Source organism: Rhopalosiphum maidis, chromosome 3 (genome assembly GCF_003676215.2).
Source record: "Rhopalosiphum maidis isolate BTI-1 chromosome 3, ASM367621v3, whole genome shotgun sequence".
NCBI lineage: Eukaryota > Metazoa > Arthropoda > Insecta > Hemiptera > Aphididae > Rhopalosiphum > Rhopalosiphum maidis.
In genome coordinates, this window is record NC_040879.1 from 68,153,902 (window position 1) to 68,181,347 (window position 27,446).

General features: G+C 26.1%; 2 protein-coding genes across 2 annotated transcripts; both read left to right on the forward strand.

Moving 5' to 3' along the window:
- The first annotated feature begins 3,607 nt into the window (after positions 1-3,607).
- On the forward strand, positions 3,608-26,756 carry LOC113557318 (alpha-tocopherol transfer protein-like). The gene is made up of 7 exons (XM_026962775.2): positions 3,608-4,670; positions 7,209-7,303; positions 19,515-19,662; positions 24,022-24,215; positions 24,336-24,446; positions 24,959-25,103; positions 26,549-26,756. Exons 1-7 carry the CDS (start codon positions 4,448-4,450, stop codon positions 26,584-26,586), a joined length of 954 nt encoding a protein of 317 aa, XP_026818576.1. The 5' UTR covers positions 3,608-4,447; the 3' UTR covers positions 26,587-26,756.
- Positions 15,741-16,518, forward strand: LOC113557319 (protein GVQW3-like). Its single transcript, XM_026962776.2, has 2 exons — positions 15,741-16,154; positions 16,215-16,518. Exons 1-2 carry the CDS (start codon positions 15,908-15,910, stop codon positions 16,487-16,489), a joined length of 522 nt encoding a protein of 173 aa, XP_026818577.1. The 5' UTR covers positions 15,741-15,907; the 3' UTR covers positions 16,490-16,518.
- Positions 26,757-27,446: the final 690 nt, after the last annotated feature.

A 27,446-nucleotide genomic window follows, 5' to 3' on the forward strand; every position in this document is an offset into this window, starting at 1 on the left:
AGTTTTCATTACAGAAAATATGTTCAAGCAGTCAAGACTCATGAAATAGTCAGATTTTGATATCTTATTTTTGTTTGAAAGATTCAGGTCGTACTGGTATCTGATTTGAAAAACTTTATTTTCAAAAGTTATAATAAAAATAAACGACTACATATGTAACACAATTTTTTGAGTATTTTTTAAATATATTTTTCCTACGTTAATTAAAATTAATTAAAAATCAGACTTCCATGCAAGATGCAACTTTGAATAAAGTTTTCCTCTCTTAAATAAATAACAAAAATGATCAAAATCTAAAAATTCTACGAAGCGCGATCGTTTTTTCCGTAAAGTATTTTTTGCACTAAAAATATTCTCCCTATACATTTTTTATTTAGTAATTTACTTTCCATTTATTTAACATATTTACTGTTTATCTACGTATTATAATTAATATACCTATTAATAAAGTAACAGAACATTTAATAATAATAATAATAATTTATCGTATTTATATATACTACATTATTATTATCATACTTATAAAAGTTTTAAGATATATATAAGTTAGACCTCAATAAAATAGTCGCATGAATGCACGACGTGTTGCATGCAGTTTTGAAGAATTTTAGCATATTAATATACAAGTATAGTATAATAATATTATGATTATGTAATTTTTATAGTTTTAATTTTATGACATGAAATATTTCAAGAGTCTACTAAAGTCTGAAACTATAATACTATATTATAATTACTTAAAAATATTTAAGCACTTCCTACAGGTAAATTATAATATTACTAATTTAAGCTTGAAGTTATCAAATCTTATTGTCGAGATAGCTACCAATGTATTTTTAATAAACCTCTTATGCGTAGTACAATAATTTAAACTTTATAAATTATTAATGAATTTATATCTTGATTTTGTGTAAAATTGTAGTATGTATTTTTTTCTAAACTTAATTACCATATCATTATAATTATAAAGTTATGTACAAGAATTTCAGAGTTATGCAATGTTTAAATTTTAGAATTAAAAACAGTTACGAGGTTTTCCATCGCGATATAAGGACGATTAAAATATTGACCTCTGGGCTTCTAGAAGACCTGATTACATTTATTTAGAAAAATGTATAATGCCCCTACGATGTATAAATCTTGTATCACTCAGTGATCTATAATTTAAAATAGATATACAAATTTTTTTTAATTACAGTTTTTCATTTTTTATGAAGGAGTTAATTTCAAATAAACTTGATTGGTCGATAAATACTTTAAAGTTTAAATTTTGCGTGGAGCAATAAATGCAGCGATTGATTTTAAAATGTTGTGCGTTTGTTGTCTGTGGGTATACATTAAAGTAGTAATTTACAAATTATTTTTTAGCTAAAAATTTATTCAATTTTAATACTACCTAATACTAAAAATTTGAAAACTTAATACATGGTTGCTCATAAGTAGCTAATACTGAAATCAAAAAATCTAATATATATATAAGCACAATGACATTTTCAAAACATTTAGATTCATTTTATGCTATTGCCTATTCATACCATGAAACAAAACTATGCCTTTACATATTCACACTGCTCTACGGTAAGTCGGTATTAGTACAATATTTAACAGGCGTAGGTCCAGTGGTGGATTTAGCGTCAGACAAAGTAGGCAGTTGCCTAGGGTGACAAATTTATTCGAAAAAATGGTGATAGATTATATTTTAATAAATATTGTATATGGTATACTCGTATACTATTTTCTTGATTAGAACAATTTATGGACATATCCAATAATATTATTGTTTAGTATCAGTCTTTATGATTTATTTTTTTTAGTAGTTATGATAAATAAGTACTTAAAAATACGTTTTCTCGTTGATGATTTTAATGGGGTGGCAAAATAAAATCTGGAGAGTTAAAATCCTGAAATAAAATGATAAGATTTATATTATACATTTAAATTATCTTAATTGTTGTTTCTTATAATATAAAATCAAAATTTTTATTTTTTATACTGGCAAATCGATTAAATATTTGACAAAATAAAGAGTAAGATGTCTTGGGGGACCATGACCCTATGTCCTCCCTAAAAGCCGCCCCTGATAGTTAATAACAATAATACTCTATAACATTAAAACGTAGGTAGGTACTATTAATTATTATAATTATTAAATATTGATAATGTCATAAATGTTTTCGACAAAAATTAATTCAAATTATTATAAGAATAATAATAAAATAAATTACTTTAATAGTAATATAAATATACTTAGTAATATAGGCGGATAGGCTATCTTCACTAAGAGTCGTTTTTGAATGCAATGATTTATCATTGAATTCAAATTTAATTCATCCATTACAGCGACTTCCTCAATAATAGGATATACAATATACTTGATAATGGCACCTACTGGCTACTGCACAACAGGGAAAATTTATAGTTTCCTAATTTTTTCTTATATAATTTGTATTATGGTATCAAACTAAACTGGACCAAAATTCAGTTGTTGTTAGTGTCTATATTTTGCTCTGGTCGACACTCGACTTTGAATGTACAGTTTATAAATTAGTAAACAACAACTTATTGAAACAATATACATTTGCACATGACTAATCAATTTTGAGTTCTTATTAATTTGGTTTCTCAACCACTATGTGTTTTCAGTTATCCGAGGATAACCGGTATCAAGGTAAGACACCTACATCTATATTGCAGTTAGTATACCTATTACAGTATTACCTACTCATGATATAATTAACAAATAATAATATAATTGTAAATTATGTCATACGTATACGTATTACGTATACCATTGTTATTATTTACAAGTTTTTTATAATATTTTTAAAAAACAAATTAATTTATGTTATAATATGTTTTTAATTTTGTACAAATGTACAAATTAATATGGTTATTTCCCTTTCATATCAACATAATATGTAGATACTATTTAAAATACATTTTCATGACTTTTTTCAATTAGCATTCAAAGTTACCTTTAAATCTACAGGTAATGTAATTTTCTATAATGTTTGTTTTCGAAATCAAATGATGATATAATGTTTTTTCTCCAGATTTCTATATAGTAATACATTGCAAATAAAAATCTTTTTTCTATTCTATTACCACAGTAATAATATATTTATACTAATGTATATTTTTTTCGGCAAACCACGTCATTATTTTTAAATTTATAAATACATGTAATGATATACCTAGTTGCTTAAACAAATTAAAATAGATAACCTAAATTTCGAGGGCTCCGGTGCAATGCACCCGCCGCAATCTCGCAGTAAATCAGGCACTGCGTTTAACACGGACGGGTTAACCGGAAAACTGCAGAATAGATACTACCTCGCTTTATCACCGCCGCTGCGGCGCCGTCACGGCTACAGCGCGTGTTACGATTTCGTCGGCGAGAGAGTGAAATCATTTATATCATTATCTTTATTATTATTATGATTATATGTAATAATAATTTATTATTGTGTATAAAACTTATTGCGCTGTCCGTCACACGCATTATGCAACGCCGACGCCGCCGCAGATGTGATGCAACGCCGTGGCGGGAAAGCAACAACGCAGCCTCCGCCGAAAACGACACATGTTGTCAGATGTACGGTGGGCGCCGCACAGTCGTCGCCGTCTTCGTTGTAGTCGTCGTTACCTACCGTCTCTACCGCCGCACCGCTGCCCGTCGGCATTCGTATATATAAACACACTGCCGTGTCCCTTTACGTTCTCGCGTTTTAATAATTAATAATCGTCGTTTTGATATATTATAATATTGCGTCGGATAACATATAATAAATATATTACCTGGAAGCTCGCGCGCGCACGCCGCCGTGTACAGTTAGGAGGTATAACCTATACCTAGGTACACTCCGCGAAACCGTATATTATTATCATAATAACATTATCGGCGGCGCGCATTATAGTTATTATCCAGTACGTAGGTAATAGCGTTTTTCCCTTCGTTTACCTCTTCTTTTCGTACGTCCGATCGCCTATACGACTCTCGCGTACCTCATATAACAATTAATTTGACATCATATACCTACGACGTTTTGAATTCGTTTTCACGAGAGCGGCCTTGAATGGACGACATTGACAGTGTTCTCGTGATATATAAATAAAACCCATATGCACACAATACACGCATAATAACAAAACTATTACGCACGTCTAACGCGTTCCTTTGCGTGCGTTGTACCTGCCTACCTAAATTATGATATATAGGAACTGCGGCCAATAACATAATATATTATTGTAATAATAATTCAGCTCGCGCACAAAACTGTTGTTTTGGCGAACGACGGCGGCGGCGGCGCGGCAGCAGCAACAGCGCGCAACCGGCTACTCGATATTTTACGTACCTGCCGTAACAGTTATCAGTCAATCGTGACACGGACGCCCGAGCGGACGGACGGACGGACGGACCGACGGAGACACGCGCCCCCCCCCGAAAATGCCACAGCTCATATTGTCCAACAGCGAACGGATCGCTCCGGCGGCCGTCATCGTCGACGACCACAAACCCGTCGGCACGGACGTCGATTTCCCGGACGTGCTGGCCGACCTGGACGTGGAATCGTTGCCGGACGACGTTGTCGAATACGGTCGAGTCCGAGTTGGCGAGACCGAGGAGTCCAGGACCAGACTGGTGGCCGAACTCGAGGACATGATATACGGTGAGCATTTGAAATTAGCTATATAATTATAACATTGCCGTCAACCGATTGGAAATCACAAAAATTCATACTTTATTCATATAAGAATGAATATATGGATACAGTGATATAAATGATGATAGTATATTACTTAGGTCGACATTATGACATTATGGGCGTGTATTGTATTTGTGTTATTTTTAATTCACGAACCGATTCGATACCTTGTGGCTAGTTGCTTTTATTTTTTAAACGATTTCGTTTTTCAATTTATTTTTTTAATTGAACGTAGGTAACGCGTGTTCATTAAAATGTGTTGTACATTTTTTTAACAGCTTATCAAATAACTGCAGATAGAAGTTGTGTGTAAAATGATATATTAAATTTATTGAACTTAATCTTATTTTTTTTTTATCGTTTTCCACTAAATAATTGAAAAATACTTTATTTCTACGACTAGAAGAACTTATTAACATGTTCTGTTTTTGTAACTAATAATATCGCATAATCCCTTAAAAAAAAGATTTTATACGCTATTTTTTGTATATTAGTCAATTCGATAGAGTAAGTACAGAGGCTAGAGGAGTGAAGTTTTAAGTAATTTTACGAACATTTAAACGCTTTTTTTATAAGCTACCTATACTTTAATTTCGTTCTGTGCATGAAATAGGGGCTGTTCTTGCATATATTATTCATATAAATTAGTTTATTGTATCTACATATATGTATTATTTATATAATTATATAATATTATAATGATTAATAATAAAAAATAAAATTTCTGAAAAACTCAATCTGTAAAACAAAATATGAACCATCCTTAAGTTAAGTTTATTTTGTATGTATCTAAAATATTACACGCTATAATTTAAATTAATGTCAAAACAGCCATTATTTGTTCAATAATAAAAAAAAAAACATTTATTGAACAGATAACGTAAAATATTTAAAATGTATGTACACTATTAATCCATACTTGCAATATTTTTAAGTCTAGGTGTTTGTAGCCTGCATAATGCATAACGCAGGTGAAAATTACATTACAATAACTACTAGTTTCATCGAAATGATAATTTCACTAGTTACTTATTTAAGCGTATAATATAATATGTAATATTATATTATATTATATTATTAACTGGTTTTTATATTTTACCTACTTTAAATGCCCTTGATCTTTAATGTTAAAATCTTATCCTGCGAATTTGCAATGGTCCTTATTGACATTCAGAGCTTCCATAAGGTTTACCGGAATTAGCCTTAAGTCCGTTTCCTGTTTGATACATTTATAGTGCATATACCTTGGTAATATATGTTCATGTATATTACATTTGGTTACCTATTTACCTCGCTATTTACCTACGGTACTGTACAGATATCACAATAACATATAACGTATCGTGAATATATAAAATATAAACACAAGTGTCCTCTAAACTAACATTATTACTTCCGTTTTAAATATTAAATTACCTAATTAAAATAAAGCTGTCAACATTTAATATTTTTACAGCAATACATTTATGTTCATTTTATTGAAAAAATATTTGATTCTATTTTACGTTTATATTTTATCCCGTTTTTATTTTAATTAATGTAACAGTAAAAACTATGAAAGTCCTGAAATTTTTTAGTTTTTTTTAGTTAAATGTGCGCCTTTAATTTGTATCTGTCCATAGCTGACCACTGGTTAAATTGTTGTATCTTGACTTAAACTTAAAGAGTTTTTAACAATATTGGAAATCGAATAAGAATATTTATGAATATTTGTTATTAGATACATTGTATACTTGGTAGTTGGTACATATCGGTTATTCGTATCTACTTGAATCGTCGTATTTTATGAAAATAATTAAGTATGCAAATAAATAGTTTCATGTATTCACAAACATAATAATACAATACAATACAATACAATTCATTTAATTCGTAATCTAATTATGAAAAAATTGCGTGTAAATGATTCAGGTATAAAAATTACAAATTATATCTATTTTATTTATAATTATTAATTAAAATAAATGAACTTTTTGGCTTTTTTCTATTAAAAAATAATAAAACATAAATGAATTCTAAGACGAAAGTTATGTGAATAAGTGATGTTAATGATTAACATAAAGTATAATTTACCTATAATACACTATGTATAAATATTTAGAGAGAATAAAATGTATTAATGCGTATATATTTTAAGTGTTCTCGCGCGGTTAGTATAAAATAACTCGATTGAATATAATTTTGTTAGTTATAATAACTTAAAAATCCATTAGGAATCCGCAATTCTTTTAAGGTATAACCAATTTAATAATGGTTTATTTAAGGCAAGAGAAAAATTTCTATGTACAAATATATTAGAAGAAAATGATTTTTATTTGGTTTATATATATATATATATTTAACAATTCGAATTTCTCAAAAAAAAAAATATATATATACACAAAAAATATACTTATTGTGATGTTTATAATCATAATAAATTATACAGCGTTCAATCATTTGATGTTTACCTTAGCAAAAAAGCTGACGGAGATCTTAATGTTATTTTTTTCCTTTATGCAGAGAGAGGGGATGTTACACCGCACAGAATGGATGAAAAGTTTCTACTACGGTTTTTAAGAGCTCGACATTTCAAACTTAATGCCACATACAAACTAGTAAGTAATTTTAAGAAATTAAATAGTTGAAAAATAAGGTATGAATAAGTCTACTTAAGATATATTCAAGTAAAATTGCCTTTTAGAAAAACTTTTAAAGGAATTCACAATAATTAGTTAAATTTAATCATATAAATTATACAAATATGTTATAAATTTCTAATGTAATATATCACTTATAAGTTCAAAGCAATATTAAAATAAGTATATTAATGTTTAAAATTTGAACACAAAATCCAGATTTTTACATACGATTCTTAGACAAGCCTACCGAAGTTTAATTTTGAATTTATGTTGCCACTTTTCCGAGGAAAGATAAGAAAAATTAATTCATCAAATAATTATTAATTTAAATCGTTCCACTTAGAATTTTGAAGTTATACGATAAGAAAAAAACGTTTGTACATTTTTAATTTATATGTATGGCTAATTAATGGCTTAACATTAAAATAAAAATTATAATGGTCTAACTTCACTTTTTATGCATTAATAGTTTTTTTAATAACGGATTTAGTCTTAGTGTGATAATATACATTAAATAAAATATTTACTTTTATATGAATATAAAATAAAATTGTATAAATTTATGTCAGTAATAATTTATAATTTCGTTCCTACAATTTTGCGGTACTTTCTAACCAATAGTCAGATACACATAGTTATTTGTATTGGATAATTAGTTACTGAAATAACTAATACGTTCTAATACGTTTAACGCTACATTCCTAATTTATATAAATAAATTTGTATTTCGTGTTACTAATTAACCTACATAGTTCCTAAACAAATTAATTAATTTTTATTTATTAAGTAATAAAATATATGTACTATTGTAATATTTAAATATTATATAAATAGGAATATTCATTGATTAATTACCTATTGTGAAGTAATTAATAGAAATCAAAAGCTTACAGATTATGAAAATCAATAATACTAAGTAAAATAATATATCAAATGTTAACAAAAATATTACTAGTTATTATTGATTTTACTTGGATTAATAATTGTAAATTATTAAAATTGAGTAGCATTTTTTTTTAAAATAGGCACTATAAACTAATCAGTACCTAATCATACATCTTGATTTAGAAATTTAGAATTTTAAATGTATAGGTACTACACTTGGGATCTTTAGCTTATAATCATTGATTAATAATTAAATAATCGCTTACAATATCCTGTAAGGATGTAAAATGAATATTTAAAAATTAGCAATAGTTTTGTTAAATTATTAAATTAATGTGTAAGAACATAATATATAATTATATAGTTATTTATTTATTATAATTTTATCATGGCTCTTAACACTTCTACAAATATGTGAGGTAAAATAAATAAGTATTATCGCTGATCGCCCTGATAGAACCTTTTAAATTGAATCACAATAACTGTACAGTATGTACATAATGTGTTACTGCAAGATTATAAATTATTCACATTTATTTAATATAACAATGTCATATTGGTTAAATGATTCTATTGTTTAGTGGATCTCTACAGGATCGATAGAGTTGGAGGTTTGACGCATCTGAGGTCGTTTTATCATTTCTGCTTATCTTGTGTAGGTTTATTGTTATGATATATAATTTCACAAGAGCTATACCGTTCGAGGTAGACCTTAAACAAGAGAAAGAAAAACAATAATAATACATTAATTCTATATTATAGCTTTAGGTAAGAACCTATGCTATGTATAGAATAATATACTGATGTGTCTTATAAAAGACAGATAGTGTTTGAAGGACACATGGAAAAATTATAGTTGACCCGTACCCGCGTGGCGCCAACAACGATGTCGTTAAATTGTTTAATTAAATTTTCATCAATATTTGTTTTCAGTTGTTTTTTTAAGTATAAGGAATATTAGATAGTTACACACAACGGTATAAAAAACTGACTAAGTAGGAACCTATATACCTACGTTTGTACGTCATTGATTTATAACGTCTCTCAATAGATTAAGTTACATGTATAACTAATACATGTAACTTAACCTATTGCATTCACTTTTAAATGAATGTATATGCTTATAGAAAATTCTTTGTGTTATGTTTTTTGTATACTTTATTTCAACCGCCACCAAAATAAGTAGTGATTTTGCAACGTCGGAGTGACGAATGTCGTGAGTCCGTTTTCGTTTTTATTTTGTTTTGAACACTTTTGACACATCATTCACTGCCGAAAATGGTCACGACTTTAATATACAATACACAATACATAAGTGTGTAATATGTATTTCGTGTGTAAATCATACGAAATATTCGGAATTGATATTTGTAACAGTAATACAATATATTAAAGTTATTTTATTTTGTATTTGTTTTAAAAAGAGTTGGTTGCTAGTTGCTAAGCTTAGAAAATTTATAAGCATAAACGTGTACATATTCTTATTACGTATTTTCAACATCTAAACTATATTTTTAAATATAGCTAAAGCTGTACCAAAGGGATTGTGCAACAGATATGATCAATTGATTGATGTGTTTTGATTTCACTATTTTTGACAAGCCGAATTTATTCTAATAATTTTTCTATGATACATCATAGATATGTATATAGATTATTTACGGTTGGAATGTTTTTAATAATGATGAAATTTGTGAGATATTAATGTTTTTATAACTAATTGTATGATACAAAAAAATTGTTATGTAAAATGCATTAAACAATTATTGACCGTTTTAGTTTGGTTTCGTATATGTATATTATGATTTATGGGTCATGAACAAACTATAAGAGCTTGGACAATAAATATATATATTATCAACAATGATGACTCAGGAACCCTTTCAAGTAAATTTTTATCCAAGTTTAAAAACAGAATTGAAGAATTAAATTCTGTACTTAATACTTATGTATACTATTATATTTATATATCAAAGCTTCATTTCAAGGAAAATGACAATGTCCAATAAATTATGTGCAGTCAACCCAGCCTAATTGATACGATTTTCGTTCATTTTTTATTTGTTTATTAAGCAAACAAAACGAAAGTAGGTTTGGTAGAAAAAAAACACTAAGCAATGATTTGTATTTTTAAAACGTTAATTATTATTATAAAACATGCTTATTGTTTCGATTACGTTTTACATAATATTTTAGATACGAGTAATAGGTATCAAATATTTTTATAATATGGTAATCAATAATTTAATTGATGCGTTCTTCAAGTTTAAATAACAACTACGCAATAAAATATTTTCTGTTGTGAAACAAAGTTATAGAACTTTAATTGTTTGTAGAACAAACTAATATTAACCTTAAAAATTACATATTTTGTACATTACCACATTAAAGATGTTTATGAACTAAAGAGGTGAATATTGTACAATAGTCAATTATTATGCAGATTTAATATGAAAGCACCAGATGTTGTAATAATATTGTATAATAATGCAACAATATTTACATTGTTATTATGAATTCAGTACGCCGAGGTGACGATTAAAAAGACAATTTTATAAAAACATTTCATATATATACCTATTTTATTACGTGGAGTGAAGTTGGAAACTAAGAAATAGGAAATATCGTCCGGGGTTATAGTTTGTGTTTATCTCGTTTATAAGGATTTTCGATGTTGCAGCGATCGTCATACAAATAGTCATACACGTTTACCTCGACGTCACCGCTTCCGATTTACAATATTTCATAATTCCGGTTTTTTTTAAAAATTATATTATAAATTCTAAATTGAATTAGGGTCCAGGGTTATCCTCTTTTTATTTTAGGATTCAATGCCTGCAATGCAATCACGATTATTGTGTTCAGAGAATTTGACAATTTTTCAATACTATATGTCTCATTATACTACACTCGAATGCACTTCAATCTACGTAGCTTGCGATGATTGTAGTCTGCAGTATTTCAAGTATTATGTACTCTACTTGTTGAATATAATGCCAGACAATTTTTTTTGTTCGTCATGAGAAATATGTACCTTTAATTAGGTCAAAATATGATATCCTTTATTATACTGGTAGTTACAGGATGGTTACTCAAAGAAAAACTAATTTATTTAATATATATATATATAATGTTACATAGAATAAACTTTTTAGCGTATTTATTTAACTCAACTTTTTTAAAATAAAAATACTATACCTGCGCGTCTTAATAATACTATATAAAAATAACACTTGACATAGAAATAGCATAATATATTAGTTTGTCTTGAATATAATTAAAGTAGTTAATGTAAGTTTTATTAGGGTAGAATGATTTACTCGTAAAACATATTATTGCTCACCAAACTAAATGCAATAACAATCATGCCATTTTGTAAGAGTAGAATAAAAGTTTAAAATTTAGCTGGAATCTGTTTTTTATGAATTTAAAGATACTTGACTATTTGTATACATTTTTTTTTAAATAATAAGGTAATACAATTAAGAATTAATATTCCAATAGACATTTTTGATTGATGATGATTAGAATCAAGATGGTATTGTTTTAATTTATTAAAAATACTAACTGTGATGGTCATTGTTTTAATTCAAAAGCTGACCAAAACATTTTATTTTTGTGTAGTAATCACAAATATTTTAGTTTTTAAAGTAGATCATCAATATTTCAACCGTAGGTAATAAAAATAATGTTTAATTTTCTTATTGATGTATTTTTTTATTAATATCTTAAACACATGTCGTAAAGCATAAAGATAGTTCTTGTCCTATTGATCATATTTCATCCGGTATATCTACTGTGCAGGTACAAGAAATTTTAAATTTTTTACATATAATAAAATATAGGTAATTTAAGTAATATTAAATAATGATCTATAGATGATATTATTATATACTTTTGTAGTATATTTGTTTCGTGTTCGTGATTAGTTTTTGATTCAGAGGAGACCTCGATTAGATAAAAATATCATTATACTTGTGTGTATAATATAGCCTCATCGCATAATGCAATGATAAATCAAATTATTGTTGTGCGTGCAGTAGGTAATGATGTTTCTACAGCATTCGGTGTTAGTGTCTATAATATATATAATGATAATATATAAACGGTTTTTTTGCCTACTGCGACGTTATTAATTCCATAGACTAACTTAGTGCACAATCACCGCATCTGCACCTATTGGGCCATTAAGGGCAGTTTAAATATATAGTATCGGTGAAAATTAAAGTTTCACAATTCGTGCAGCCGCGGAACAGTATATAAGACTCTGACCAGAGCACGTTGATTATAATATAATAGATACATAACTACATAAATGTCTTATATAAGTAGTGTATACACCAACTCGATTAATTAATAAAAAAAAAAATGTATGAATTTATCGTCTAAATGTTTATTTCACGTGAATGTAAAAAAAAATAAGTCCCGACATCCTTGGCGGACAATCTTTAAAGCGTGCGCGCTAACACTGATTGTGCTGTGTGTATAATGCACATAATACAATATATAATAATATATAGGTACCTATCTACTATATAGAGAACGACACCTGTTATACGCGACGGCGTCGATGAATGTCGTAATACGAATGCTGTCGGCGCACGCGTTGTGGCAGAACGTGGTGTATATGCATATAATAATATATATTATTATGTGTATAATGTAATATACCTATATGTGTGTGTTTTTTTCTTCTTTCCAGCGGTGAAAGGAAAACGCAATTGCAGAGGTTGTGTGCCTCAGCGGTCCGCGTAGATTTACGTTTTTTTTTTTTACGATGCATATCATCGTCTATTAATGGGAACGGAACTTTTATTTCTGTATAGGGTGTAGCAAAAGTGAAATATATCATACGCCACGGGCATCGTGTCGCAGGTATACATATCATACATATCATAATATAGGCGTAATAGGCGCATGCACTATCTACCCACTTTGTATTCCATTACGTATGGCTATACAAACTGTTACTGGTAAATTAGACAAATAAAAATTTTTAACGATTGGAAATCTCCAATTTGGCTTATTACGTCAGAGTAAAATTATTTTTAGAGGGATTAGTTTGATTATATTGATATGTTTAAAAAAATTGATGTTCTGTGCTTATCAGTACTCTATTTATGTGGCCCCAAATATCGTGGCTATTCGGAAAAATTACATGATAGGCCTCCTAAATCATTAAACAAGCTTTGAACGACTTTGATTTTTTTTCTTATTATAGTTAGGTATGAATGTTTAATAAAAATTAGTAATTAAGTAAGAAATTTATTGTTCTACAGCCATATTTTTAAATTTTTTTTATCTTATTTCAACACTATTTTTGTTTAGAAGGAGCGTTGTACATTTTGTAGTAGCAACTTCCGCGAATATTAATTGGTACTTATAATCGATTAAGTTAAAATGGTTACTTCGGTCTTTGCATTTAAAATATGCTTCTATTCTAATGAATTACATTAAAATAATTACTCAAATTATAAATTAGTTAACTTTAAATAGATTAGAATAAATTATTAAAACACCTATAATATAATTGTCTTATATATTTCTTTCCTAAATAAACCGGTGTGCAAATATGTATACCATATCTCATTACTCTTTATTCATAATTTTTCATTTATTACCAATTAAATTAAAATAATTTTTACAGTTAAGGTTATGACAAATGTGTAATAGATCTGAAACTAAATTATTTATCGTACAAATAAACATTAAAATATTTTAAATAAATGTTTTTAAACTCAAATCTAAAAGTGTCTATTTAGTTTTATTTTAATTTTAAACTAGTGCAAATATTATTAATATTTCTGTTACTGTTTTTTAACATATTATCTTTTGCTTTTATTATTTTTACTTATGATATAAATATAGCACTATGCTAATATAAATTCATGCTTAATGTATTATTATTATTTGTTTGTTACACATATTAATTAATAAAATAAATAAATAATTAATGATTTATAGAATTTTAAAAATACATCAAAATTAAAAATGTAGATGATAAGTTATTTTAAAATATATCGCATGTGTACCATGACAAGTTTATCAATGTATAGATCATATTACATTTTTATTACAAACATTACTGTTAATTTCAATATAATTGATGTTTACAGTAAAACAAATGTAATAATCTAAGTTTCTAACTGTTATCCTCTAAAAAAATAGTCTTAGCAGATAATGTAAGTCTAATATTTATACTTGCTTTTATAATAATAATATTCTTTAATTGAGGAAAAAAAAATTCTAATTACATAAAATAAAATACAAAGACATAATGTAATAAATAATATTATAATAGACAATAGTAATATTGAATATAAATAAGAAGAACGAGAAAAGATGTTTTCGTTTTTATTTATGTTGCGATTGAACGATTTTTATCAAAATTAAGCCATGTGCATTGAATAATTCAAAAATATTTATGTGCCTACTTTCATATCTGCCATACTAACGAAAAAATGTTTACAATATAAACTATAGCTATGTAAACATATTGTGTTTAAATTCATAAATACATATTATTGTTACGTTCTTAGCATTAATATACTATGATTTACAGTATTACTATATGTCAGCAACTATTTTATAGCATTAATAATAATAAAGTGTGGTATGTTTAACAATTCAAATAACCTTGAATTTTGTATAAAAACTCGAGGTTGATTATGATGAAATGCAAAAAGTGTAATTTTATAATGCAAATGTATAGATATTAAAATAGATATATTATATTTACATTATCTTTTGTATGGCAATTAAAATTACTTTTTATACTTTTACAAAATTTTAATTTTAAATATGACTACGAACTGTAAAATATCTAAACATTTGTAAAATTAATTTTTACGCGACTTGTAGATTAGTATGCACATGCATTACCGGAACATGATGTTAAAATTTGTCAGTGTGCATTATGTAGGTATAGGTAAAAGTAAAAGTTGTTTCAAAATCGAATGTAGTACACTGTGTAGTAGGTACACGTTGTACCGAAATAAAGTTGACGTTTAAAAAAAGCTAAAAATAATTATTTTAAATCAGGTATTTTAAACAAACGATATTCAAATAAATAAAGTGTAACTATGTTTTATTTTGTTTGTAGGTATATGGTATACTAATGATATTTAAATATGAAATATTAATTAATTAAACTTATTTTATGTAAATTAATTATTAATTATTTTACGAATTATTAACGTTGTATATAAGATCGCAACACTGTAATTTATTCAACATAATAAAATTTCTATTTTATAATTTTGTATAGGTTAAGAGTTGTAAGAAACTATTAAAATAAATTTCTTTGGTCGATCGTGAAGATTAACTGATACATTATTTAAACAAAATAAATTATTGTTTTCGTTAGGTAATAAAAACTATAATATTGTGTGAAAAAATCAATTATTGGTTTAAATAGTTTAATTGATTGAGATGTATTAAATGATTTAGAAAAATATGTTTGTAATCCTTTAAATTATTAAGACGTGTTGTAAGCTAATACGAGGTCTAATCAAAAAGTATCGAGACTGATACGATTAATCGTAAACCAGTTTGAGTATGAACTTGCATGTGCTATATTAATCTAACTTTATATGTTGGGAAAATATATTAGACATAGATTAGATTAAAATTGTTTCAGTCGGCTTCTAGGTGCGATTAAGTCAAGTATGTTTTTACGTCCCGTCGGATTTCATAATGAGCGAAAATACAGAACAACGAGTGTGCATTAAATTTTGCCATAAACTGGGAAAAACGGCTACTGAAACCTACCAAATGTTATTGTTAGCTTATGGAGATGAAACCATGTCCCGTGCTCGCGTTTTTGAATGGTTTAAACGATTTAAAGAGGGTAGAACAACTGTTGAAAGTGATGAACGTGAAGGACGCCCATCAACAAGCCGCAATGAGGAAATGATACAAAAAATACGAACAGCAATACGAGGTAACCGTCGTTTGACAATTATGGAACTTAGTAATGAGTTTCAAATTTCATTTGGATCAGTTCAAACCATATTGACGACTGATTTAGACATGAGAAGAGTTGCAGCCAAATTTGTACCAAAACTGCTCTCAGGTGAGCAAAAAGAAAATCGAAAACAGATCGCCACTGATTTGCTAGAGTGTTCCGAATCTGATGATTTTTTTTTAAAATCAATTATAACTGGTGACGAGACTTGGGTATATGGCTACGATCCAGAAACAAAGGTACAATCTTCGCAGTGGAAGACACCTGATTCACCACGACCAAAAAAGCTCGTCAAGTTCGGAGTCAAGTGAAGGTCATGTTGACCGTTTTTTTTGACTACCAAGGTGTTGTTCATCATGAGTATGCTCCTAAAGGACAGACTATAACAAAGGAGTACTACATTGATGTTCTTCGCCGTTTACGAGACGCTGTACGAAGAAAAAGACCCGAGTTTAAAGAGTCTGGTAGTTGGAAATTGCATCACGATAATGCACCAGCCCATTCAGCCCATGTTGTGCAGCAGTTTTTGGCTAAACATGGTATCCCAGTTGTTTCTCAACCCCCCTATTCACCAGACCTAGCTCCATGTGATTTTTTTTTATTCCCAAAAATAAAAATGGCGCTTAAGGGTAAACGTTTTCAAGATGTAGATGAAATAAAACAAAATGCGACGGAGCAGCTACGAGGAGTTTCTAAAAATGACTTCCACAGGTGTTTTCAAAAATGGCAGGAACGTTGGAGAACATGTATGGACTCAGAAGGAGCATACTTTGAAGGAGATTGAATGTAAATAACTTTATCTAATATATTTTTTTTTTTTTTTAAACAGTCTCGATACTTTTTGATTAGACCTCGTATACCACCAACAAATGTTAGGGTATTGATATCGTTGTATGGTACGCAATTTTAATTTATAAGTCAATGTCTATAAAAAACATTGTACTCGTAATATATATATATATATATATAGGTTTACTTTATAATAATTAATATGTGATGATTTTGGCAAAAATAAGTTCAATATAGCGCTGTAGAAATAAAAAAATAGAAAAAGATTTTTCCGATTATAAATTAATTATATTATATTTATCATAAAATTAAAATCTGACACAATAAATAGTAATCGATTTCTTAAGAATTAATTTATTAATCATTGAATTTAAGTATAATAAATTCAAGAATTAAAAATTATATAAAAAACGTCAACAATTCCAAAAGTCTATAAATAACTCTAAAAAATTCAAAATATTTTGAATAATATAGAAAGTACCTATTTAGTGAAAATTTTAAGTGTTTAGTTTCTGTTTGGTTCTTAACTGTTGTATTTTTTCTTTCTGAATTACAACAAAAATTCTAAATTAATTTTATCAAAGGTTGTAGGTATTGAGTAAATATTTGTATTCTATACTTTTTACCCACTAAAATCCACCATAAATGTTAAAAATTGAAAAAAAATGTTTCTCCAATAAAATTTAATAATCACAAAAAAAAGAATTTTAAGTTTCTTAAAATAATAATAAAAATTTCTGTTTTTTTAGTTTCTGATCAATTTTTTATCTTAAAAGGTTTCTTTCTTTTTTTTATTTATTTATACGCCTCAACTGTTACGGTTATTGTCGTTTCTAACAAATACAATAAATTACATTTTATATTAAAAGTTTATGTTATATATTTAATTTAAATAAGTATATATATTAAAATAATATAAATATATAATATTATTATTAAAATACTTATTAATGTATTTAAATACAAATCAAATTTTAAATGTTATAAATATTATTAAACTACAGAGTAAACACAACTGGTTTTGATTGTATATTATTCCCAAATTAACACAGACTACCGTACTGTTTTGTTTGATACCTATACCTAATGTAATTTGTGTATATTGCGTTATCACCTTGGTGTATCACAGTTAGTGATGATCCTCAAGAATTTTAGAATGTTTTAGCTTTAATTTATTTTATATTTTGATTTTAGAAGATATTTCATAAATGTTTTTATTAAACTCAAGTCATATTTTTATTATTTAGGTTGTCCGAAAACATATTATTTAGACTATTTAAACACTTCCATACAGATTAAAGTTGTATTAATGATACATAATAATTGTTATTAATACTCATACAGATATATATATATATATATAAAACATACTCATATAGGTTATCATTTATTATTATTTTTATATTATGTTTTAATTAAACTTATATTGTACATAATCAGCTTTTACGTCTATATGTCTATATTTAAAAATCTTGGTAAATACTAATTTACATTTCTAAGATAATATAAATAAAACATTTATGCAAATATAGTATAGCGATGTACATTGGTATGTTTTGCTGATTTACACATGTTACTGTGTTAGCTTAAGCGAAACGCGTGTGAAATAATTATAGAGCCAGAGGCTGCGAAAATTTTGTTAGTAATGGATTGTTCGGTGTCATAATTAGTGTAAATTATTAGTGTAATCTATTATAATCAAAATAAATTGAACTAAATAATCAATGAAATGTACACATAATTAGTTTTGAAAAAAACATAGTTTATGTGTCTCGTATATTATTATGGTGATTAGTGTGGTAAAATATACGCGATTGCAGCGTTTTGTAATTAATAAAAAATATTGTATATATATAATATATTGTATAAATATGTATTCAATATCTATTGCAGTTGACTTTTTATTTTTAATTGCGGTCAAATTGTCGTTCAGTATAAACCACAATTCACGTACTTCAGATAAATTAAAATTGCATGGTATAATAATGTCATACATTTTGTGCAAAATTGAATGATTCATTATTGACGATGGACCATGGACGTGTCGATAATCAAATTGATATTATCTTAAATATATGTATGACTGACGATTGTATGAGCTTTACACAAAATCCCAAAATTGGGCATATTATGTACTTTTGCACGAGGTTTTAAATTTTCCCAAAAATAAATATCATGTCTTAACTTTATTTTTGATGTTGATATAATACGTTTTTAAATAGACACAATACCAAATAGTGTATTGATTTGAATCAGTGTATTCGATTTTTAAACTTTCACAAACATAAAAGTGATTTTGAGTTTTTTTAAATTATTTATGTATTTAGACATGAATTTTTTACCAAATAATTGTACTTTACTATTACGGATATGCATAATCTGAACTGAATACACGACTTTATTATATTTGTGATCGCTTTATGTAGTTTTTAATGCAAATTCTACTATAGTTGGACTTTTTTTTAGGGATAGTTGTAAATTTATATTTTATATTTTAATCGGTTATACATTAATCATTATCATTATTTTTTTCCTTTTTTGTTACAGATCGTGAATTACTACAGATTTAGAGAAAATCATCCAGATTACTACACAATAAATCCACTGGATTTATCTTTCATAGCCGACTTAGAAGTATTAAGCGTTCTGCCTTACAAAGAACAAACCGGCAGACGAATTTTAATTTATAAATTAGGTACGTAAAATTCTATTACACATTTTTTTTTACTTAAAATTTGATCCGAATTATATTTTTTACTTTACAAACACTGGACACTGTAAATGGCAACGGCATGACGGTATATATTTCATATTTGTCGTGTGTGATATATTGTTTCGCATGTTCATAAAAATGATTAATAATAATTAACAATAAATTTATGAAAGAAGAATGTATACTTTCACACAATATAATAATAATAATATATTAATAAATATAAAACATAAATTATTACCGTACTTAATTTACATTGACTGTAACAAAACTTAAATGTGGATAGTCAATATAGTACCTACGTTAGTCGTTAAATCGATATAATATATGCGATATATCAATGTATTTATGTATGTGGTTGTGGTAACAATTAATAAAATAAACTTTTACTAAGTGTGCTGGAATTATATTAATTTTATAACAGTGGGCGTTAAAAATTTCAAAACTGATATAATAATATTATTATTAGTATTTTTTTTTCCCAAATATGATTTGAATGTGATTCATATGAAATAAATCTTTTATACTTAATTGCTTTCCTATTTAGGTAAGGGGAAATTTACAGGTAGTTTGTATTGTACTTAAAATAATATATTTATAATTTGTACTGTTTTAAACTTACTAAATGCTAAATAGTAAATAGTAAATAATAATTATATTTTATATGTCTCATATATCTAGATATAATATTTATGTAATCTTACTTATAAAACAGTATTAACTACATAATTTTTTTAATTTACAATATATTAAATCTTTATATTATTTTGATTTTAAATGCTGTAAGTAATATTTTCATGAAAACATTTTAATACTTTTTTTGTAAATGTATTATCTCTTTTATATGGATTTTTAATGATTTTTAGAATTACATTTAAAAATATGTAAAAGTTGCAGGTATTTGCAGATTAGGTTATCAAGTTATTTATCTAGTACACATAGTTTATAATATAAATATATTGTATTAGTATCTGCACTATGGGTTATCTGTGGGCTGGTACCTAAATACCTAATATAATATAGGCACCTTAACTATTCGGAAGTATATTTATTTCTAAGGAATTAACAAAATGTCGTGTTTGTTAAAAATATGAAATTCACGTAGATTTAATTATTAAGACAATAATCAATATCATAAAATGTAATAAGATTTAAATTGTTTAAATTTGGAAGGCAGTACTACTTATTCATTTTTAAATGCATAACAACAAAGGAATACGTCGGAAATCTGCAGGCAGCAGTGATAACCTTCAAGGGTACTTTGCCTCGGCGTATATGTAGATAATAATTATTATTGTAAAATAAAATGCAACCTGCAGTGACGTGAATATAGTCATTACTAATTAATCTTTGAGCACTATTATGTACGTATTTCATCAAATGATAATAATATATAATATATAGGTAATATAATAATAATTATATCAATTTATGAAGGTCTTTTTTGTATGTTTGGAACCTTATAAATATAGAATTTTACTCAAAGAAGTATATAATTCATAAAATGTAAAAATAAGGAAGAACGTCTTCATAGGTAATTACATGTTATAAGTATATGTTGTACTAATAGGCGTACAATTTAAGTGTGAACAGTCAACATGTTTTGATAGTAAATAAATTTATATTAAATCAATCATTTTTTTATTATTAAAAAATGTATATCTGAAATTAGTCACATGAAATGTATGGTAATGATAAATTTAACTTATCATTTATTGGTTATCATCGCATTTATTTAAACTAATAATATGTAATTTTATATAGGTACAAGTGTAGCACCTACCATGTAATATACCAATGTCTACAAAATAATAAAATAACAATATTTAATGGCTTTAAATACTTAAATAAAAAATGTATACTATTTTACCTTTAAAGTTCAAATGAACAAATTATAATAATGATATTTTGAAATATATACAGTTGAGATTCTACCTATTTGTATACTAGCAAAGTATAAATTCCTATACGCAGTAGGGCCATTAAAATTAACACATTTAATATTAACGTGCGGAGGAATTTAATAGTAAATCTAACAGCGTTTACGAATGGTATTTAAAGCTTATTATGAATTTAATAATTTTCTTGCTCATAATAATCTATACAAATTAATTATTAATACGCTGATTTTCTGTCGAATAAAAAATATGAGAAGGGATTAAAATATAAGTTTTGTCCTCTTGTGAATTTGTAGTTGATGCAACTATAGTTGAAATTATTAACTAGATATACTTACTACTTGCATAACTAATTTAAAATTCATCAAACTGACTTTTATGATAAATAAGTAATTTTCACCAAAACGTTTAGACTAAATTTTAGAATTTATTTGTTAATTACTGGTGTTCTTTGAAAAGAATTCTGAGAAGTAACTATCGGATGTGCAATAGTGAAACTATATTATACATGGTTTCTTATGAATTATTAAAATGTATACGAAATTATTAAACTATTTCTATTTGTAAATAATTTATTGAATTTATACTTCATAAAAATTTTACTTAACTTTTAAAAAACAAAAAAACGAAATTGGAAACTTGGAAAGTTGCAAATTAATTTTTTTATTTTTCTATTTTATAAACTAAAAATATAAATATTGTTCAAATAATTATTGCATACTAAAACTGAATTTTAAATACGTGAGAATGGTATTCAATAATATAATGACGACAGTTATAAATTATAATGAATTGGTAGGTTATTGACATTTACAAGATTAATAAACATTTTACACATTATAATATTTTTACCCACAAATTTTTTAACACATTATTACTACCTACCTACATGAAAAATGTCAATAATTTTACTTTTTTTTTATTATAATTATAATAAAAATTTTTTATGAACTTTAATTTTAACGATTTCAGGCTAAGTCTATTCAAAATGTCATCATATTTGACATTTATATTTGTACAGTTTGACATGATTTATTTTCAAAAAAATTACCGATAATTTGCAATATTGAAACGAATGAAATTTCATTTTTTCTTCTATATACTTTTTATGAGTTTTAAATTACCTATGTTTATTAACATTTTACTAATCAAAAAATAAAAATAAAACTTATTATCGTTTATATAAAACCTGATTCATCATCCTTAAATATTTTAAATTTGATTTTTTTTCTTATAAAAGAAAATTAAATTAAATTAAGTTATAATGATTAATTGATAAAATTAAATTTTACTTTATGTTAATTTATTTTTAAAATTATACAGGTACCTTCCATATTATACGTTTTATGAATAATGTAAAGGTATTGACTGTATACCTGTTTTCTTTTAATTGTTTTATTATTATGTTATTTTTATTATTTTTTATTATTTTTTGTTAAATTTTTAAAATATTTTTAAATATAAAATAAATATATATACTTATTAGACAAATATATATTTTTAAATAATCGTATAATTATTCTCGTTAGACTATTTTGTAATAAAAAAGTAACCTAACCACTAGCTGTGACTTATCCAAATAATTGTTACTGAACTATACAAATCATACATATAATTATTCAAAAAGATAAACATTTAATGTTTAAAAACAGAAAAATAATTTTCATTGTTAAAGTTATCACTTAATTATCACTATTTTTATTATTTATCACTTATTAGCTAATAATTATCGTAATAGGTATTTATTTGAATTTTGAATTTAAATTGTATATCACTGTATATGTATTGCTGATGGTTTTTTTAAAATAACTAAACAGTTTTTTTTTAAATATTACATGTCTTTCTGTTATCATATTTTTTTTTAATAAATTTAATAATGTGAATTGCTAATCTAACTGCTTGTCTTATCCAAACAATAAAAAAAATCATTATCTTATTTATATATTATATACGTATATAGTTAGGTATTATTGACTTGAAATTGTTGAGGGGTTTTATTTAATTATACTTCTTAGCTTTTCTTCGGTTTTCTCATATGTAAATATTAAAAGAGCATTATTATTATAACTATTGAAACTTTTAAATTAACTTTTAATTATAAAGGACTATTGTTATAAATATTTGACAAATAATATGATTTTTGTCTATGTCATGTAGGTATTGTACTCGGGTACCTACTATTATCGATCACTGTGAAAATTAAGAATATTAATACGGACATACGGTTGTTTTATTTCTTTGAGTTATATTTAATTAATATATTGTTTTGTGATACTCGCGGTTCAATATACATAATATTTTACAGAGCAATGATAGCACTAATTGGTACAGACAGATTGGTATACCTTTCTATTTCATTAGAACGCAATGAACAATAATAACACCCTCACTCAGTTAATTGCCTTTTGTAAAATGTTTCTTTAATTTGTTATCATATTTTCAGGTAATTGGAACACCAACGATTTCGACATGAACGAAATACTTAAAGCATCGCTGGCCACGTTAGAGCTTGGCATTTTAGAACCGATGGCTCAAATACTCGGTGGGGTGGTCATATTCGATATGAACGGATTTACGCTTCAGCACGCTTACCAAATCACGCCAAAAGTCGTTTCTACGATTTTCGACCTCATCGTCGTATGTTAATTTTTGATTACTTTTTCTCTTGTCGGCGAAAAAAAATATATCGCCATCCCATCATCATATTATTATTATAACCATGTGCAATACCTTATGTTATTTTCATCCATCTCACAGTATTCTATACCGATGAAAACGTACGCGATCCACATAATCAACGAGTCGTGGGTGTTCGAAACGGTGTTCAATCTCTTTAAGCCGCTTTTGGGCAAGCGTTACAACGAAATGGTACGTAATATATAATATATTTTCTATGTGCTGGAAAAAAATAAAATCGAAATTGTGTTGTACGATTAAAATACGTTAAGGCGTGTTACAACACAATATTATAGTCACCGTAGAACCAAAAATTTGATTTTCGTCATGTATATTAACATAATTGTGAACAATTATTTAATCAAAGTAAACTACATTTGACGAGTGTTGTAAATCAAATGGTTACTTAAATCTCGTACGAAAATGTTTCAATATATTGTCAATAGATATTTCCTAGTTTTTGATAAATCATAAATTATGTATCAAATAAAACAAACTGTAGTTATAATCGTTAGAAACATAATATTGAGATATTGGTTATTCAATATATTTTCTTCATTTTTTTACAAAAATTTGCAATTTGTTTACTTGAATATGTTTAAAGTTTTATAAAAAAATTATATAATAGTCTGTATTTATATATTGCATGTGATAAACATAAGTATTTTATTGGTATCTATTAATCCATTATTTAATGTTAACAGTTATTTTTCCACGGTAAAAATATGGAATCTTTACACAAACACATCGATCCAAAATATCTGCCAAAAGAATACGGTGGAGTGCGTCCAAATTATCCTTATCAACATTGGTTTATTAATTTGAAGAACAATGCCGCAGTAGTAAAAGGTACATACAACGCTATAATAACAGTTTGTCGATTAACCTTAAAAACTTGGAAACTTAATTGTCTACATTTTATTATAGTAATTATTATAACAGTTTGAATGACATCTATATTATTTGTTAACTGTGGCGTCATTTGGACCGAGCAAGGTAAACACTTGCGTATTTAAAATCCAATTATATTGTGATTTGGCACACTTCTTAAATTGGTTGGCCTAAAAGATGGATAAATACTAAATCGGATTTATGGAATATATAAAAATATGAATATTAAAAATAAATTTAAATGACCTCACAGTTAGCAAATAATAGTATTTAAGTTAGGCTTAATTAGGTACGGTAAATGAATTAATAGTTATAACTTTATAAGCATTAGTAAAATATGTAATGTATATTTATTAATGGTAGTATGGTACGTGTGTTATGTATTATTTGTACTTACATATTTACTTATTTAATTAAAATGTCTATATATAATGAATTTACAATTACTACGTTATTTTTGAAAAAAAGACTATCTTAAAGTAATGAAATAACTCTGATGTATACTTTTTAGTAATTTCGAAATACTTATAGTATGTTGTTAACGTATATAGTAAATAGTTAGTTATCGATAGATAATTTGAAGTTATATTGATTTGCTATGTGCTAAAATACATAAAATGTACAGTGTACATAAAAATATACGTATTGATTATTACATAAAAATATGATTAAAAGTATACATATAAGTACATATAGTATATACATTATACATATACATATGTATTCCTGTATAGGTACCTAAATTCAGGTGGGTGTGAAATTTAACTCAGTAGTTGTTAAATTTACATTTTCCCCAATGATGGTAGCAGTGTTTCGGGGACGTACATTTTATAATTGAAATGAAAACTACCTACTTTTATAATAAAATTAGTTTTTATATTTCTTTTGTTCTGGCTATACGATATTCTGTAATTTTTTTAATTTTAATTTTGCATTGTGCTTAAGAAAACGAAAAAATAACAAAACAATGTAGTTCTTGATTTATCATCAATCATCATAGCATATGCTATTGCTATTATATTATAATATTGTAATATTTTACAGGGTAAGGAATAGGGATGTGGTTTAAACTAAATATGAAAGATATACACGTGTGATGTTTTGTAATAATCATCATCAGTTGTTGCTGTAAAATTTACGTATAAATAAGTATTATTTAGTGACAGTATAAAAACCAATATTAGAACCAATATCGATCATACTATATATTTTATCAGACCATCGTATCGTTAAACACTATGTAGTACAATGTATATAATAAATTAGAAAGACAAAGTATCTTGCTTAGTGTTTATTGTTTGCTTAATTGTAACATTTCAAAATATGTTAATTTATTAATTTCTAATATTTTACCATGCGTTCTAATACATAATAATAAAACTATATTTTTTTTTTTGTTTCAGAAATGGAGAGTTTGGGTTATAACATTAACTCTAAATGATCCTCGTTGAAACGTTATACTATTGTAATTACACATATTTTTTTTTAATTTTAAGTTTTATGCTTTCAATTTTTGGTTCATGTTTATCATTTTTATTATTTCATTTTTAATAAATATCATATATTATATTATAGTATTTAAAATAAATCCATGACATTGATCATTCATAATATTCGTGTTTTAATATTTATTTAACCTGTTATACAAACTTTTAAAAAATAGTGTTAAAATAAGTTCATGGGAATTAGTAGTATAAAAAATGTTTTCATAGCAATATTTCCTTCTCTTCCACAATGATGTGGTTACTAGAATAACGAAAACACGAAATAGTGGTACATTTAGTTGCCTATACGCGACGCCGTGAGACTATAATATTGAAATGTATTGTTAAGTTATATTTATTTTATAAAATTGAAATGCTGTTGGTTGGTAAGAACATAATTTGAAAATAGATAACTGATATAGTTCATTATTTTGAACCATTCGTAATAGAAATGAAATAAATGAATATGAATAAGGTTTTACGTAAAGAAAAATTCGGGAAAAACTGAAAGTGGGGTTTTTTATGTGATTTTTGTATGAACTCGCGATCATTTACATATATAACGTTTTCCGGATCAGTTATAAAATATAAAAATACCTTATATTGGCAAAATAACATTTGCTGGATTAGTAAGCTTATTTAACTGTAGCTAGTAATATTATTAATCGCACATAGACATAATCGATATTATTGATATAATAAAGTTAATGGGTTTGTTTTTGATTGAACAAAGATAAATGTTTGTACATTGACAGTGTCTACTACCACGCAGAGTAATAACAAATTGAACAAAATTTGGCTCATATAAGAGGTGGCA